General features: G+C 44.6%; 1 protein-coding gene across 3 annotated transcripts in view; it reads right to left on the reverse strand.

Annotated features, from left to right (window-relative positions):
- The window catches only part of DMXL2 (Dmx like 2), a 2,034,639-nt gene that overhangs the window by 1,464,965 nt on the left and 550,240 nt on the right, over positions 1-19,434 (reverse strand). For all 3 annotated transcript variants that reach the window (XM_085644194.1, XM_085644192.1, XM_085644193.1), the window contains exon 16: positions 6,650-6,769. In XM_085644194.1, coding sequence (XP_085500320.1) covers positions 6,650-6,769 — 120 coding nt within the window. The remainder of the gene's footprint in view (positions 1-6,649; positions 6,770-19,434) is intronic.

Consider the following 19,434-nt stretch of genomic DNA (forward strand, 5'->3'; position numbering starts at 1 on the left):
GGTATCCAGCATTCCCCCAGAGATGAGAGAGGAGGAAAGGCCTTGCATGGCCCGAATGCAGGAGGGAAAGCCTCTACATCTTCACTGCACCAGCGAAGCCCCGCAGTGGGCCAGTGACAATAAAGGGAGGGTCTCATTACTGCCTTAGGTCTGAGTCGTACATCGGCCCATTACAGGCATTAGGAGCGCCGCACGTCCCCAAGTGGCAAGCTGCCACCACTGCAACATGAACAGAATGTGGCACGATGCCAAATCATGAAGGAAGAAAAGAGTGACAATACAGTCACCCTGAAGAACTGGACGAACACAGGTGTGCTGGTGAGCTCACCAAAGGGGAGAAGAACAAGGACTCATACAACCACAAGACAAGAGCGCACCCGCAGACACAAGACAGCATCCAAGGCGGAGCTACGTCCCTGGAGACAACTCAATGGGAGAACCAAATGTAAGCAGCAGAAAGCGTGAACCGAGTCTCGCCCCAACGCTTCCCAGTGCAACCGTTAATTCCCGAGCATCGGCAGTCCAAGTCAGACAGCATCCATGCTTGTGACCACAGATGCCACGGGTGAAGAACAGCCTCAGCAAAGACACCGAACTATGTGGCTGCAAAGTCCCTCAAGTTGAACTCACTCCAGGCAAATCATCACCATCTGTCATCCAGGTCTAATGGCAACCACAACAGCATTGCAATGTGCATCACCCAATCCAACCAAGGAGCAACTCATCAACAGGGTGGAGCCTTGCACCTCCAAGGCACCAAGATACCGAGGCACCCCTATCGAAGTTAGAGACCAAGTGTCCATGGGCTATCCGATAGCCCATGTGCCCTTGTGTTCTGTTGGCAAGCACACCGACCATTAAGTCACCTATGCTGGAGGTTGCAAGAACAGGGTCATCGGATCCTGTCAGTGATCCTGCATTGGCCTCTAGGCAGCCCACTAGCAGCCCTACACAGTCCCCACGTGATTGTGGCAGCCCCGCATAAGTGCCTCAAGGAAATTCGTTCACCCAGGGATCCTGGCACGAGAGGAGGTCTGGAAGCGTCTCCACTGACAAGGTACAGGGAGGCACTGAGGCTTAGGAGGATAACGTCCTAAGCATCATCAACGCCATCCCAGTCCTGGCAGTTTTGTCATCATAGTGCCCAGGTGCACTCAAGCGAACTCTTTAGCGGGACTCCACAGATGCTCCTGATGCACCATGTTTGAGTAGTATAACACTAAGAGCATCACCACAAGAGCACAAAGGTCCGTAACAGTGTGTAAATAGACATTGATCCTACAGACAGGCTGCCAGAGAATCCAGGCTCCATCGACACATTGTTCGTGCCTAGTAGTAGCTGTTTATATTATGGACATGTGCTGAGATGCCCAGGTGTTCCCAGCTGCACATGTCCACAGTTGTCCTGCGGACTGCCTCTCAAGACTGAGAGACAAGAGTGGTGTCTTATGTGCATAGTTTATTTCCTTAGGTGGGACTCTATGTTTTGTTTTAATAAAGTTTGGAAGGCATGTAGTGTCCTAGTCTCTCAGCAGGCACTTAGATTGCCAGCCACTCCCTCGAGGGCTGGACACACTTTCATCCCACACCCATCCACCACAGAGGTCACGAGTGATGTGACCCTGCAAATAAAAGGGCCCGGGAACACGTGCTTGTGGCCAGTTAACCAATCATACTACATGGGTCTGTATAAACAAGTTACTTACCTTTGGTAACTATGTATCTGTAAGAGACATATATTAGTTATAGATTCCTTACCTTAGAATTACCCCCAGGCGTCAGACCGGATCCAGAGGGGTTTTTCTCAGCAGTACCCCTGCGTGTCGGTAGGTGGCGTCGGTCGACTCTGCGTCCGTCATCGGCGTTGTGTTCGCCGGGATGACATTGCGGTATCTACTTAGATGCCACCCCTGCGTGCTGAAGTCAGTTTTTTTTTACAGAATATTCCATGCCAGAAGCACAGAGCCATGCAAGACACTGACCACTAGTGCACAAAACTAGGGCCCTGAAAGGAAGTCCGCTACTCTAGAAGTCAGTTCGCAGAACGGGGAGGATGGGTGGGGCGGTAAGGAATCTATAACTAATATATGTCTCTTATAATATTTTGTTACCGAAGGTAAGTAACTTGTTCATCTGAAAGAGACCATTAGTTATAAATTTCTTACCGTAGATACCTCAGCAATACCAACCCCGGAGGTGGAAATGCTAACTAAGTTGACACCAGAAAGTCCTGGAGAACTGGCCAAAAAAGCTGTCTCTCCGGACTTGACAATCCAGGCAGTAATGTTTAGTGAAAGTGTGCAGTGATACCCACGTGGCTGCCGGGCAGATGTCACTGAGGGGGACTCCATCCCAAAGCAGTAGTGGCTGCAGTCACCCTGGTGGAATGGGTACACAGTCCACCCGGAGGCTCCTTTTTCGCCATGGAATAACAGATCTTAACTCACAGGACAACACATAAAGAAATGGTCTGTTTTTGCACGGCTCGACATTTCTTGGCGCCCATATAGCCAACAAAGAGTTGATCGTCCACCCGGATTGTTTTGTGCGATCCAGATAAAATGATAACGCAAATTTTGGATCCAGACAGTGGAGTCTTTCCTCCTTCTTGGAAGGATGCGGTGGCGGGAAGAAGGTGGGCAAAGTGATGGTCTGTCCTATGTGGAAATAGGTACCCACCTTGAGTAGCAAAGAAGGCCTAGTTGAAAGAACAGCCTTGTCCGGATGTACAGCAAGGAAAGGAGGTTTAGAAGATAGCACCTGAAGCTCACTCACCCTGCAAGCAGAGGTGATGGCAACCAGAAAATCATTTTTTAAAGTCAAGACTCAGAGGACAGAGTGTAGTGGCTTGAAAGGAGCGCACATAAAGTAAGTTAAGAAAATATTCAAATCTCACTGGGCCATTACGAAAGGAATAGGAGGAAAGAGGTGAGTAATGCCCTTCAGAAACATATTTACAATAGGGGACTTGAAAAGAGAAGGCTGATCAGGAAGGTGAAGAAAGGCCGAAATGGCCCAAAAATAGCCTTAAAGGGTGCCCAGAGCAGAGCCCAAAGACAGTATGAAGAGGAGAACCTCAGAAAGGGGATCCAGAGCCTTTGCTGTGCACCATGCCACAAATTTGTTCCATCGCCAGGCTTATACTGTTTTAGTAGAGGGACGCCTGGCTGCCAAGATGATATTACAGACTTCGGAAGGGAGGTCGAAAGCTGTCAACTGTCGCCGCTCAATCTCCACGCAAGGAGGAGATTGGACAGGTTCGGGTGGGGGACCATCCCCTGATGCGGCGACAGAAGATCCTCCCGAAGAGGCAGTCTGATCGGAGGATCGATGGCCATGTTCAATAGCTCAAGATACCAGACTCTTCGCACCCAGTCAGGAGCCACAAGAATGACTTGGGCCCGGTCGCGCTTGACCTTCTTCAGCACTCTGGGCAGAAGTGGTATAGGTGGAAAGGCGTATAAACGTCCGCAATTTCACTCGCGATGAATAGCGTCGCCCAGCGAACGCCGCCTTGGAAATTCCAACATGCAGAACTGCTGACATTGGGCTTTCTCTTCAGTGGCGAATAGATCTAACCAAGGCTCTCCCCAATGCTGAAAGAGACCTTGAACCAGCTCCGAGTGAAGACGCCATTTGTGATCCATCATGCACCGGCGGCTGACTTCATCCGTCCTGGCCATGAAAGGCAGACTGCATGGGGCGAGAAGTTGATGCCAGGCCCAAGGACCTGGCCGTAGCCCTAGCCCTAGGGTCCTTGAAGCGTTCAAGCGCGTTATCCGCCTTGTCACCAAACATGCAGCCGACATCAAAGGGCATGCCCAAAAGGGTAGATTGGACATCCCCAGAGAAGCCAGAGGTTCTCAGCCAGGTGTAGAGCCTCAGGGCTACCGATGTGGAAATCGTCCTACCCAGCTAGTCGGCGGTATCCAGCCCACACCGGATGGTGAACTTTGTGGCAGCTCGACTCTCAGCAACAACGTGGGCGAGCACAGTCCGGGCCTCCTCCGGGCACTGTGGCAGCACGTGCGCAACAGTGTCCCACACCGAATGTGTGTAACGGCCCATGAGATATGTGGTGTTCACCGACCCTAGTCCTAAACAGGAGGAAGAAAACATCTTCTTCCCAAGATGATCCAGCTTCTTGGATTCCCTATCTTGAGGAGCTGTAGGGAAAGTGCTTCCTTTCGAGGATAAGGCATGGACCACCAAACTCTCTGATAAGCCCTAGAAAAGCAAACATTGTCATGTCAGTATCCATATGTCCCCCAGGAAACAGCCATGCCAGTTTCCTCAAAGTCATGTCACTTTCCACATTGCCATATCAGTTTTCCATTGCTCCAGTTTAACACTCATTATTATGACAATTTGTACATTACTCCCACTACATTTATATACCAGTATACTAGTTATATAAATAATCAGTTTCTGAATTGCCTCAAAAATTGTATTGTCAGTTTTCCATGGTTAAGAAACAGTGTTATGCTTCGTTCAGTAACGTACTGAGGTATGCAGTGGCTCCTCCCCTCTGACAAATAATAATTATAAAGAAAAACCTGGCTGTGAAACAGTGGATGAGATGGTGTGGCAAAGGGAAGCAGCACAGTGAGCCTGGGGGGTGGGGATGATGTGAAAGGAAACAGGAGAGAAACAGAGCAAGAACACATATGCATTCTCATGGAGTGCTGAAGACAAAAGAAACATGATTGGCAAATCCAATATGTTTCGCCTATGCACAATCTATTGCGTTAGTCAATGTTTTTGTTTACATGTTGCAGAGCAGGTTATCTTCTGTGCAACATGGTTTAAAGTAAAAAAAAAACACCCTAAAATTATAGCGCTATTTTACTACGTCATAGCATTTTTTTTTTTTTACTTTTAAGCCATGCTTCACCACAGCGCAACTGCTGTACAACATGTAAAGAAGAAATGTTGCCAAAGGCAATAGATTTCACTTAGACGAAACCTACTGGATTTGAAAATGTTTGTTAGAGCAGTGATAATTTTTTACAGAAAAACTTTTTTTCTGAGGACGAACATGAAATACATCTCAGATCTAGCACTAGCTGTTGAAATGCAGCAGATAGCATGATCATTTATTGGGGCTCTGATAAAGAGTTTCCAAGGTCGACCAATGTGGAAATTCAGTGCAGCACTCTGTCCCGTCATGCAGCAGAACGCCATTGAGGTATTGTACAGCTGCAAAATGTGATCCAGCAGGCCTGCCCATCAAATGTTCCCTGTACCTTTGGAGAGCGGCAGCCACATTATTATACAGACATGCATTAGTGTTTGAAAGAGAGGCTTCAAATGTATGCTGTCATTAGGGACGTTTTCTTCACCGGCCATAGCTAAACAAGATGGGGCAAAGGGAGAGAGCGAAAGAGAAACATAGGAGAAACAGATAGATGAGGAGTGAGGCAAACAGGGTGTGTATATCAAAGAGAGGAAGAGGAGTTATCGACTTTGTGTGTGGGTCTAAAGGAAGTAGAGAGGGTTTGAGGAGCACATGTGTAAAAGAGAGGAAGTGACAAACATCTGAGAGAAGCAGTCTACACAAGTGGGAGGGGTGGGGGGAGGGCGAGAGAACACACAGCAATTCCCTTGCGGGAGCGAGCCTTGGGCACCATGTGTTTGCAAGTTAATTACAAACATATGGTGTCAAGCTCGCTCCCGCAAATGAATCGCCACACGTGCATGCGTTGCCATTGAAGGCAATGGAACGCGTGCACGTTTTTGGCTAAAAAGCCGAAGTGATTGCTAAAGGTCTTTTTGCCTATGCAGCGCATGTGCGCTGCGTAGGCGAGACCTAAAAAGGCACTTACTTCAGAAAAAAGATTAAAAAAATTAAGGTTTTCGTCCAGGATTAGCCTTAAAAACACAGCAGTGTTGAGGGATCGTTTTTAAATCAGCCAGAATAATGAAATGCCACACTAGCCCTCCACTCCACGAAGGGAAGGCTGGCTGCCATTGAACTTCTCAAGGATACAGTGCTGAGGTACCTGTGAGTGTGGTCAAAATAATCTCCATTTTTATCACAGTGGTGTTTTCAGCCAAATACATGTTAGTATTAGTTTGGCCAATTGAAATTGTTTTTTAAAAGTTGGATGAAAAGCAGAAAATGTAGAAAACGTTGCCTCCTATGGGCACGCTATGCACCTATAAAAATTATTTTATCTAAATGGTGTTCCAGGGATTCAGCACTTGTGCAGAGGTAGTCTTCTATTTATGGATATCAGAAAGAATCCGATGACAAGGAATTGTTCATTTAAAAACAACAGTCCTTGGGTACTAGAGTGACCACTTGTTGGTTAGTTTGTCCTCCAAAATCAGTGAACGGCTCTTTGGAGTTTTTCAATGGATTGGTTTGCCTCACAAATTTTATTACAGCTGTGGGAAACCACTCAATTGTTTTTGGGAGGGTCAGTTCCTGATCAAAATAAATTGGCCTTTTGGTGGTTGAAGAACAAAAGCGCTCAACCTTGTGGAGGAGCAGAATGCTCGGTTTGATACAGTGGAGCAGACATACAATGCAAAACTTGTGATGACGTTAACTTTCTCTAAAATCACATTTTGTAAACAACCATTTCAAAAGCAGTTAAAAACAAATTAGGTGTTTCTGGGTTCCTTGAAAAGCTGGTTCACTCACCAACACGTGCTTGAACGGACTGAAGATGAAGGTGCCACATATTAAGAACAGACTGGTTCCGAAGGTTCTTTTCAATCACAACCAGGAAGAATTTTTCAGAGAATGGTGGTGGGCGATAGCCTAAAGATACATATATGTGTTAGTACTTCACAACGATACCACATAGGAGAAATTATGATAACACTTTTTTTTATCCTACTATAAGAATCGTTTGATAGGTAAAACAGAATCCAGTGTGTACTCTGTTGTATCACAGGCATGGGGAAAAATATAAAAAAGTATAACCGTAGTCAGGCTGGATGCAATTATGTTAAGTCTTTCATTTCTGATTAATAACATTTCCCCATCACCCAGCTGGAACTTCTCTAGATGGGGTGGCTATACAGATGAGTAATTAAGTATAATTTTAATACACGTTTCCAAAATATGTGTTAAATTACTGCTTAATCTAATGCAGGCAGAGGGCATGCCACCAAACCTCTTTCGTAGGACTTTGTCACATTACATCAAATATGTGACTGTGTTTGTGTATAATTCTGCGGTCATATCCGTTACTTGAAGAGCTTTAAACACAATAATATGCATTAAAACCCATATGGAGAAGCCACTGTGAAAGGGTGAATTACATAAAAGTGGGTGAGCCAACAAACTAACAGGGAGACCCACGCCTACAGTCTGACTTGACTTAAATATTCCATGCACGTGCCGAGTCTTGAAAAAATTTGACATGTAAAACATGCAAAAAACATAATTTAAAAACAGGTGTAGGATTAAACAAGCATTGGCAAAGACAATATGTCTCGCCTATGGGCGAGCTATTGCTTTTAGCAACTGGGTGGGGGTGAAGTGGATTTGGTGAAGTGGAGGGAGGGTGGGGGTGGTGAACAGAAGGGTGGCTGCGGATAGGGAACTGTGGTGATCGGGACAGTGGTGATGAATGGGACGGTGGATGGGGGGATGAACAAGAGGGCGGGTGGGGGTGGTGAATGAGAGGGCTGGTTGTTGGTGAATAGGAGGGCATTTGGGGGTGGATAATAGGACATGTCTATCCCTGTGCCTACAAAAAACAAGGATGCAGAGAAGTTTGATGTTGTAAAGTTTTACGGCTCAAGTGCAGGGTCATAACCTAGATGGTCTGTCGTGGACGTTGAATTCTTATTCATGGTATGAAAATGCTTGTACTAGCACTTTAGATGGTGGATGTGGTTAAAGCGACTAAGGGAGCAACTGTGTGCACCTTGAGGTTGCTCCAGACGCATGCTTAATAGGTTAATTTGACCATTCCGTGTGAAGGAAACCAGAATGTACTTTGGTTGATTTAGCACTGTTGCTAGTTAAGTGCAGAATCGGCCAAGTTAAAAAGGCAGCATGGGCACCATCCATACACACCTAGAGACTGGATGCTACCAAATGAGTGGTAAAAAAAAAAAAAACAGCGAAGAGAACCATCTAAATTTAGTGGGGAAATTGATGATCTACCATCCAGAAGCTGATGCGTATAACATTATATATTGAGCATGGCTTACTGATGAATAGGACCGAGTCTAGTAGCTGGTTGCTTTGTAAAGTCTCCCTATCACTATAGAAAGTCGAACTTGGTCATAAAACTGTTGCAAGTGTATTGACATGGACACAAATAGTATACAAATGCCATACAGTTGAAATGATGAATGTTGTGAACTAACACGTATGTCTACTGTCGGTATGCAAATCAATGTATTACATAACATATCCACATGGCTCAGAGTGACACACCAACAGTATGCTGTCAATATGTAGGGAAACTGAACTGCTGAGAATATGTGCGGATTATATAACTGCACGTTCAATAAAGGAGGATCTTACACAAACCGGAGGTGGTAGCTCCCTGGGGTATCCACACTGTTATGTACGCTGACGATACCCAGTTGGTGGTGTCCCTTAGTCGGCAATACATAGCTGGATCGGGTTTAACCCCTTGCCAGGAGAAGGTTTCGGAATGGATGAATTTGTCTTTTCTTAAATTGAATGGTGCCAAGACAGAAATCATGATACTGAGCCATGCGTCCTCTGTTAACTTAGATCTTATGTGGCCCAGCTGTCTTGGCCCCCCTCCTGTCCCAAAGAAACAAATTAAGAGTTTGGGCGTATGGTTTGATCGCAATCTTAATTTCACAGTGCAAGCACGTAAAGTTGCGTCTAACTGTTATGGCCTTCTTAGAATGATAAGGAAGATTCTTCATCTTCTTCCGTTTGAAGCCAGGCGTATGTTGGTCTAAGCTCTTATTCTATCCCGGCTGGATTACGCCAATGCAGTTTACCTGGGTGCGCCACAAGGAACGACGAGGATCTTACAGACTGTCCAGAATTGTGCGGCTTGCCTTTTAATGAATGTCCCGAAATGTTGTTCTGCTAAGATGGCACTCAGCCGGTTGTATTGGCTTCCTGTTTAGGAAAGAATCAGGTTTAAGGCAATGTGTATTATGGCCCTCCAATTATCCAGCCTATGGTGCAATTATATCGCACCAATAGAACCCTTAGATCCAATAATAAACAACTTCTTGTAGTCCCTAGGATTAAACGGTCGCGGACGGGAGGCCGGCGGTTCCCATACAACGCAGCTAAGGTCTGGAACCAGCTTCCAGACCCTATTCGTCTTAAACTTGACTATCTCAGGTTCAGGAAGCAGTTGAAGACCTTTCCCTTTCCATGATCAGTGGTGAATGATAAGATGTCACAGAAAGCGCTGGGATGCCCATGGTAGCCATGCGCTATATAAGTGTGTATTCATTCATTCATGTGAGAACCCCGCCTGGCACACCTTGGAGCTGTGAACGGTAGAGGTGCTCCTGCGCACCAACATAGGGAAGTCTGCATTGCATCCCACTACACCGAAGTGTACGGAGGAGATTACCATGGTGAGCTACGCCTCTCTGTATCACAGGCTGGAGGATGTTGCGCTGGCTGGACGCTGTGGAGGGTGATGCCCCTTAGCTGCGCCAAACTTGTGTGGCAGAAGCGCTGTAACTTCACACCTATGGTGGCCCTGTTGCATCACCTGCATCGGGAGGTTCCCCAGCGGACTTGTCGGCGACTGCTGTACCCAGGCTTGTGAAATCTCACCTGGCTGAGGCTGCTGCTGGCTGAGTCTTAGATTTGGAGAGAGTGCAGCGCATTGAACCCCGGTGTTAATGTCTAGGTTAGAAGGTGGAACGCGTAGCGGAGGCGGCCCGGGGGCGAGTCGGGCCCAGGCCTAGTGCCTGAGGGTGACGCACACCGTGCCCTGAGCAATCCCTGCGCTGCGGCTGACCTACATCACTGAGAGCATCGCACAAGACTGGTGGGGGACTGCACTAACTGGTTCAAGTCGCTGAGATCGGCCATTGGTGGCAGTGGTTGCCAGGGGCATGGGGGCCGGTTCTGGCCTAGGCCCTTGGGTATAAAGTTTGATCCGCCGTCACTTGCTGGGGAACACAGAATCTGGTCACCACTGTTAGATCGGAAGAGGCAACCGGGTTGTGCTGCCTTTCCTTGACCCGTTTGTCTGCTTTTGGGTGTATGGGGTACTAACGCCTAGTGGACTTCCTCTTCCCACAGAGCTGCGCTGTCTGGTTATTGCTGCTGCTGTCCCCATCTGAAGCTGCTGGTTCATCTGACCCGGAGGTCAGGTGTTCGAGTCACTCCTCCACCCACATGCTCCTGCCCGAGCCTCATACCTGTGGTCCAGTGGTAGAGTGTCACTGCTCTGCAGCTTGATTGCCCTCCTGTCCCTCTTTTCTGCTGTTCCTGTTCATCTTTATGCTTTTCTACCTTTGTTTTTTTGTTATCTTTGCTTTGTTTTTCCTTTGCTTTTTTGCAGTTCCCTTTTCCCTATTCTCTCCCTCGTTGCCGCTGCGATCCATCGTGTCAGCATCCCCTTTGGTGTCCTTTCCCGCCTCCCAGCTGCCCAGCCCCCCTGAAGCACTACTTAATAGCAGATGCTGTGCGGCCATGCCCAGCGGGCGTGCCACTGGTGCGCCGAAGGCAAGCTCGACTGCATCCGTCCGCCCCTGTACCGCGCCCAGCACCAGAGGCCCTGCCTCTCGGACACTCCCCCGCTACAACCCCAGTACCCTCCTCGCCCTCAAACCTGGATGCCACGCCGCCTGCCATCTAGCATCACCAAAGAATACCCTTGCACCCTGTGCCTGCTGAAACTGCAAACGGTCCTCCTGCCACATCAGCACACCAGCGCTTCATACCGCCCAGCCGACCAACAGCGCAATCGACTAGCTCAACTGCATCCTCCTCAACATGTGGTCCCTCCACAAATACGCCACAGAAATCTGGGACCTCCTCAACGCCACCTCTTCAGACAACGCCTTCTTTACGGAAACCTGGACCAACCCCCTGCAAAATCACCCTCAAGGACCAACACGACCGTCCAGGAGGAGGCATTGCCATCGTTTACAAAAGCACACTGACTGACCACGCACTCTAATGACTAAACGGCGACCATGGAACACCTCTATTTCCTGATCCCGACCTACCCAACACCACCCTCCACGGCACTCTCGTCTACAGGCCCCCGGGCCAAGAACCCCCATTTCCCAATGCCATTGTTGACCTTATCGCACCACATGCTCTCCCATCCACCTACTATATCCTACTGAGAGACCTCAAGTTAAACCTGGACATCCCCAGTGACCGGAACACCACCTCCCTCCTGGGGAACCTCACCAACATCGGTCTCAAGCAGCTAGTTACTGCACCAACCCACATAGCCGGACACACGCTGGAGCCCGTCTTCTCCGCCAGCGGGAACTTCAACTACAGTCACACCACAGGACTCGCCTAGACCGATAATCATTGCATACATCACGCCTTCACCACGGCCAACTTCCACCAACGCCATCATCGCCCCCCCCTGTCGCAGCTAGATCAAGGCTACCAAAGAACTTCTCGTCAACTTCCTCAGCACCACACTTACAGATGCCAACACCGCAGCGCGCAACCTCCACCGATGGACCTCCAACTGCACCGACACCCTGGCATCCCTCAAGAAAAGACCCAGCAAACAACACTCCAAGAAGCACAACTGGTTCACTACCGCCATCCACTAGTCCAGACGCATCTGCAGATATCTCGAGTGGAGCTGGAGCCACAAAAACAATCAATTCCACAACACAGTCACCCTAAAAACATGGCGCAAGGGTGCCTCCTTTGGCACATGGCAGACATTGTGCGCCATCGTAGGGGAAAAAGACAGGGGGGCTTAATCCGGAGCCCCTTCCGGCAGTTTAATGGCGCTGGTGCGTCATTTTCTTGACGTACTTGCAGCATGAATCTTGCACTACGTTGCGCCGTATTTACATAGTGACACATCTAGTCATATGCGTGACCTTGTGAAGCCCTGTGCCACAATATACCTGCGTCAGGTATGATGTATGCACAGTGGGCATTCCCATGCAACAAAGCCTTGTAGAATTGGCACATTGAAGTCTCTCAGATTTCACTGCGTCAATTTTAGGACACCACTGCGTCAAATCCTTACACCTGCCTCATGGCAGGCGTATTTGTGACAGTGCCATAGGGATAGGCTGCCCCCTGCATTGCTGAAGTTGCGTCATGCCTGCAACACAACTGTAGCAATGCTTGACTTTAGCGCTGGCAGATACGTCAGGATTCCAGACGTATCTGTCATTGATTGCGACACGGAGCGCCGTACATTGAATACGGCGCATCCATGGTGTCGCAAGGAGGGCGCAGTGAAAAATGGCACAACACTGTTTTGTTACAGCGATACAACACTTTTCATGAATGGGGCCCAGGAATGTGCCCTATCTTATTGATAGGGTGCGGCGCATCCCTGTCCTTTTGTTTTGGCGCAGGGCAACACAGCAAATTTCCTTGCAGCGCTGTCCAGCACACAAACATCTAATATGTAGACAGAAGTGTTTGCACCAATTTTAAGACCAGCTATTTTCTGGTCTTAAAAAACGGCCTCTAACTGGAGTTAGCGGCAGTTTTGGGGGGATATTGCCATACGAGATTTTCATTGTAAATATCGTGAAATGGGGTTAGCAGCAGTTTTTGCAATTGGAGCACCCACCTTGCATCTTATTTTTGTTAAGTCCCGCTAACAGAAGTGGCGATCTTAAAAATTCATGTGTACGCCGGAAAAGTGCCACTAACTGCAGTGAGCTGCACTTAGTAATTACGTAGGTACGTGTCTGCTGCGTAAAAGAAGGTGTTAACAGCTACCCACTTGGATTTTAATTTATCTTAGGTCTGCTGTGATGCACGACAACTCACGGTAGTAAAACTGGGGCACTACCGATACCAAAATGCCGTGCGAGCGGCAACGCCCACTTGAGCAGGTGTCACAAGGGATATAAAGAGTGCCTCGCAAACCGTATGTGCACGCCAGCAGCTGTCATGCCTTTGAGGAAGTGCTACGGCACGAAACGCGTCAGGCTGTACTTTAAGATGAAGCAGTGCCCCTTGTTTATCTCAGCAGCAAGCTTTCATTAAATATTTGAGCATACCTTTCCTGTGTGGGCCCTTCTGTTTCGTGGATGGATGGATGGATATACATATATATATTATCTACTGGCGGTCGGCAGTAGATAGTTATAGTTAGGACCTATTTTCCATAGGAAATCCGCAACATTCTATTTGGAATAACGTTAGCGCCGGTTGATGAATCCTCGCAAAATTTTCCAAACTTTTGGCCAGCTCCGCTCCTACCCTGAAAGTTTTGCGGTGATCCGTCAAGCGGGGGGCCGAGAAAAAAGGGGGGTACCAAAACGCGTTTTCCACACGCAATTTCCCATAGGATCTGTTGTTGCAGCTACAGCCCGAACCGCTGAACGGAATGACACCAAATTTGGCAAAAAGGTAGTCCTCAGTTCGGACTCGTGCCTTTTGCATATATGGTGTGAATCCGTTCAGTAGTTCCTGAGAAAATTAGGGTAAAAAAGTTAGTGATATCTATGGCCGCGGAGGATCCGCGGACCGTACCCGCACCATAAGCGCACCCTCCCCGAAACGAGCGCGCACCCTCCCGATCGCGCGCTGAATGCTAATTGGCTGTCGAGTGTCTCTCTACATTCGAAACCAGGAACTGTTGGCGGCCATTTTTTGCCTCGGTAGAAGCGAGGCTGAAGAAGCAAGGGGAATAAGTGTGTAAAACATATAAAGGGGGCAGAGTGGAAATACTCTGACCCTCTAGAGGTGCTTAGGGGTTCCCAGAAAGACCCCCTAAGCCCCCCCTTTAAAAAAAAAAAAATGCGAAATACGCGCACGATGCGCGCATCCTAACACGTTGGGTGCACGGATTCTCACGCGTTGGGTGCGCGGATCCACGGCAATGTTTTTTGAAAAAAGACAAGAAATCATTGGATGTATGACTACTTTCTACACTGAAAGGTAGGGTATATATTTCAGTTTTTTAAAGGTATGATTCTTATTGGTTAACAAAAACAGATTGTAAGGAACATTATATATGATAAGCTGATATGTTGAAAAGTCAAGCACACTTCCTGTCTTGTGTAGGAACATTATGTGCTGAACTTGTGACCTGTGAGCTCAGTGCAGTGTTCCATGACCTGTTTCAATGGTAACAGGCAGAAGGCAGATTGGGGGAAGGGTTGAAATGTATTTCAGTTGGAAAGGGTTGAAATGTTTAACCAATAGAAATGTGTATTTGCTTTTGAGTTTATGTGTGAAGGATTGTGATTTGAGGTTTACATGTATATGTGTGGAAAATGAAAGGGAAACTTGTCCATTCTTTGTTTTTGCTGAGAGGTGCACAGTGCAGAGATTCTGTAAAAGAAAATATGGTGAGTGATTGATATACTTCTTAATCTACAAAAGAACTTGAAAGATGAGTTATTTAATTGTGAGGGGATGTATGTAGACTATTTTGATTTTAATCAGACTAATGTATTTCTCCTAAAGAGGTCTATGATATAAATACAGCACTTATCCCTATCTCAGGAATATCAGTAAATGAATCTTTCAGCTTTAGATGGGTGGTCCTTTTAAGATGGCGGGTCCATATAACTTATCGACTAGCGTATGCGTTTACTTCCATGATTGCCTGGATGTTAACTTTAGGACACTGGCGTGAGAACGGCCAGTTTGAGCGAGGACCATTTAGGTCTTTGTTTGGTCTGACCAGTTTGTAATTCTTATCTGCTAACATGTGCAGAAGTCCGTTGATTATTAAATTTAAATCTATATCATCAACGCAATATAACGATAGAGTGATGCTCTATCCTGGAACGTTGCTCCTTCAAAGAAGGATGATAATGGTTTACAGAATAGCCTCGCTTGTCGATTATTTGGAGCTAATGAGGGCAGTTTGTTCCTTTGCTACATATATTTATACTGCCTCGGATTTATGTAGCCTGTCACTATGTGTGCATGCACATATATATTTCCTTTTTTTATATATATATATATATATATATATATGCGTTTGTTTAGCATATACAAAAGAATTTTCTCTTTATCTCTTTTTATCAGACGCCTGAAATAGCGATGACCTAAAGCGATTAAAAGATATATCTTCCTATACATAGGATATTTATCTACCTGATTTCATATTATCAGAGACCACCGAACACTATTAAAGGTATGACATTATGGATTGAATTTAGAGATATCTCAACTTTATTTAAAAAACGTTGTGATTGATATGTTTTGTACACTTATATTCTTAAAAAAAATATAAAAAAATACAATAAGAAATGTGGGATTTTTGATGATCTCTGAATATAAATATGATTATAACATACTAGTGCACTGATAGATAATTGGTATTTGAAATATGACTGATGATATTATGCAATCATTGTAATATATGTATTCTTGTAGAGAGAAAAACGAGGTAGAAACAACCGAAATAAGAATCAATCAAATATTTATATGAAAATCATCGGCTGAGGTATTGATAAAACTAACTGTTATAATAAATCTGAGAATGTATCCTGTAATTAAGATTATTTGTGTTGTATATAAATGTCGAACAAAAAAATATATAATCATGTATGGGACTGTTTTGTTGTCAGAGATAAAGGAAATGAAACATAGGACTTCCCTTCTTTCCTAAAAGAAAGATGCACGAGCATATGGTTTTAATGTGGAAAAAAATGAAATCTGCTTTGTTCCAGTACAGTTTTTTTATTAATCGCCTGACAGTACTCTATGAGTTTCCCATACTGTCTTATTTCCATACTGATACACATGGTACTTCTGTCATTATTGGTGTGAAGGATTATGTGCCTGGTGGATTAGATTCATGAACCTTTTGGAATATAAAATTGTATTGAATTATTACAATTATAATTATAAACTTGATTGTATATAAAAAAAGAAAAAAAAGAAAAAAGTTTTTATAGAAAAAGTTTTTAATATGTTATTGTTTATGTTGTAGCCCTGAAGAAGTCCTCTAAAAGGACGAAACGCGTTGGCTACTAGGAAGGCTACTAGAAGAAAGAATATGAAAATAAAGAACAACTTAAAAATATACAAATTGGATGGACTTGTGTCTTGCATTTGAGTGCGGATCAAAATTTCTTAATTCAATTGTATTAAGTGAAAGTTTTCTTCCACTCTTTTGGGAAGTGAAGGGGTCTTGCTTCTTTGATCCTTGCACCATACAGTTATGTACCAAGTCAAGAGTACAATACTATTGGGGCAAATATTGTAAATAAAAAAAGGTGTCAAGCACAAAAATCTAGATACCAAATAGCTATTCTTATTTCGACGTACCAATATCAACCTATAATATTCTTTAAAGGGAGGTGATCACATACGTGCGTAGATATATAATACAAAAAGTTCCCGCCATTATTTACCGTCAATGTGGTTTCAAAGGAGCTGTCACTCTGTCGTCATGTTGCACGAGCAAGACGAGTTCAATGGGCCACGGGCTTATGAAGCTAATCCTCAAGATTGGCGCATGCGCTATCAGGCACATATCGTGTAAAAGATATCCGCCATCTTGAAAAGCCTTTTTATTCAAACTATACTATACACAAGATGAGCTTGTATTGGAGATCCAGTCTCCATTCATATTTAGAATGTGCCACCAAACACACAACGATCTCTACATGAATCCGCCATTCTACTATGCTCGGAGATATGCGTCCACCTTACGAGTCAGTTTCAATTGTGTGTTTCGCACATATCACCGATCATAAAGTGATGATCAAACAGTAAATATAAACCAATAATAAAAGGCAGAGTAGCCATTTAATTAAATGCCCATTCTTATGTCGAGGCCCAATTTTCACACAGAGAGTATATTACGCAACCCATGATACAAGTTCACTCCTTAGATATTTTTATAGTGATGCTCCATGGCAGTGTAACAGTATTTGAACGTTTATATATCACTTTGGGTTCCGTATATTTTCAAACCTCATTGTAGTTGAACGTTTGTATATCACTTTGGGTTCCGTATATTTTCTCAAACCTCATCGTAAAGTCATAATTTGGAAGAATCCATCACAAGACGATAAATATCAAAATTAATATCATGTTGTAAATACATGGGACACAATTATTTGACAGATGTCTGTCTCTTACATCATGGAAGTTATTCTATCCACAATTGTGTAAAAAATGACACTAGTGCATGACAAACATTAAATAAGGACAGCGGCTTATATGTATTATTATGAAAAGTACTTGTCGGCTTATATGTATTATTATGAAAAGTACTTGTCAACTTCAGCAATCTCATCACGACGCATCCCATTACCAGAGTCTTGTTGGATGAGTAGTACAGTTACAAACCTACAAAAAGTTATGCATTTCTGAGTTTACATTCAGTCCCTGATGCATAGTCCTCAAAATGCATATCCATCTTGCCTCTCTCTGTCTGAGGAAAAGTTCTCTATTCCCCCCCTCTTTCACCTACAGCCACATGTTCTATTGCATGAAACCAGATGTTCTTATTCTCAGGATGATCTTTTTTTATGTGCATTGCAACTGAGTATCTTTCATCCATGTTTTTTATTGCCCGCACGTGCTCTTGTATCCTCACCTTCAGGCAACGTATGCTGCTGCCCACATAGATCTTGCCACAAGCACAGCCTATAATGTAAATGGAATAAGTCGTATTACAGTTGATGAATGACATAATTTTATATTTCTTGCCTGTGTTGTGTGAGAATTCACTGGTTCTGTTTTTGCCTATTTTGCAAACTGAACAATTGCCGCACACATAAAAGCCATTTGGTTTACTAGGTAACCACGTGACCAAAGTCTTGTCTACATCCATTGTTTTTACATAACTAGGACAGAGCTTCTGTTTAGGACAGAGCTTCTGTTTAATGGTGAAGCCTTTTCGATAAACGACCTTAGGTTTACAAGGCACAATATTTGAAAGACTTGTATCCATACTTAACATAGACGAGTTTTTCTTTAATACATTATAAATGTAATTAGTATGTTGATTGTACTGTGTTATAAATAGTACATTCTTCTTTACTTCCATGCCTTTCTTTTTATCATTCATTTTATGAACATTCCCTTTTAATGTTTGTTTTCTATCAAGTTTTTTGACTTTTCTCTCTGCCTTTTCTAGACATTCATGCTCATAGCCCCGAGCTGTGAAATTCGATTTGATGTTATTCACAGTATATGCAAATTCAGTCTCTTCACTACAATTTCTTCGGGCTCGAACCATCTCACCATAAGGTATGGCATTGATGGTGTTCTGAGGATGAAAGCTCAAGGCATGGAGCACACTATTGCATGCCGTAGGTTTTTTAAAGACCTTACTTTCAATTTTTCCAAGTTTGATGTACAAACTAAGGTCAAGAAAGTCAATTCGTGTTCACTATAGGCATAGTAAGCTTAACATTAAATCTGTTATTATTGAGATAGGCATGGTATTCTCTAAGGCTTTCAGCACTTTCATTCCAAATCATCAGAATGTCGTCAATATAACGACCATAGAAGATGATTTTATGCAGCCAGGCATGGGCCCCTTTACCAAAGGTCTGCTCCACCTCATACAAACCCATGAAAAGGTTTGCATAAGATGGAGCAAACCTCGAGCCCATCGCTGTACCTTGTTTCTGCAGAAACCATGTTCAATCATGCAGAAAGACATTATTCGTAAGTATCAATTCTGCCATTTTTATCAGCATTTGGGTGTGATCTAAGTGACTAGCACTTCTTCTGTACAGGAAAAATCTTAAAGCTTGCAGCCCATTTCTCAGCTGGATACAGGTGTAAAGGCTTTCAACATCCATGGTGACAAATAACAGATCATCGCTGTCCCAGTTAAAATCCTCTAGTTTGTCTAAAACATCACCACTGTCTCTCAGATAGGATGGTAGGTTTTTCACATGTGGTTGCAGAAACCCAACCAAATATTCTGCTAGATGTTCCGTTGGGCTACCATTCCTGGAGATTATTGGTCTCCCAGGGGGGTTTATAAGAGTCTTGTGAACTTAAGGGAGTGAATAAATGCATGGAAACCTTGAGTTATTCACTTTTAAATACTCATACTCCCTGTCTGACAAAAGGCATATCTCATGCCATTCCCTTAAGTGTATATTTATGCTGTTTTCAATTTCAGGGATAGGGTTGCCCCTCAATTTCTCATAGCAAACCTCATTGTTTAATTGCCTTAGTAATTCACCCAGGTAATCATCTTTGTTTAAAATAACAACATTACCCCCTTTGTCTGCCTCACGTATGACAATACTATCATCATTACGGAGATCAGACAAAAACTCTTTCTCTTTTTTAGAGAGATTAGGGGGACAGGTATATAGTTTGTTGTTTAGAAACTTGTCTTC

The sequence above is a fragment of the Triturus cristatus genome, chromosome 3_1 (genome assembly GCF_964204655.1).
Source record: "Triturus cristatus chromosome 3_1, aTriCri1.1, whole genome shotgun sequence".
NCBI classification, from domain to species: domain Eukaryota; kingdom Metazoa; phylum Chordata; class Amphibia; order Caudata; family Salamandridae; genus Triturus; species Triturus cristatus.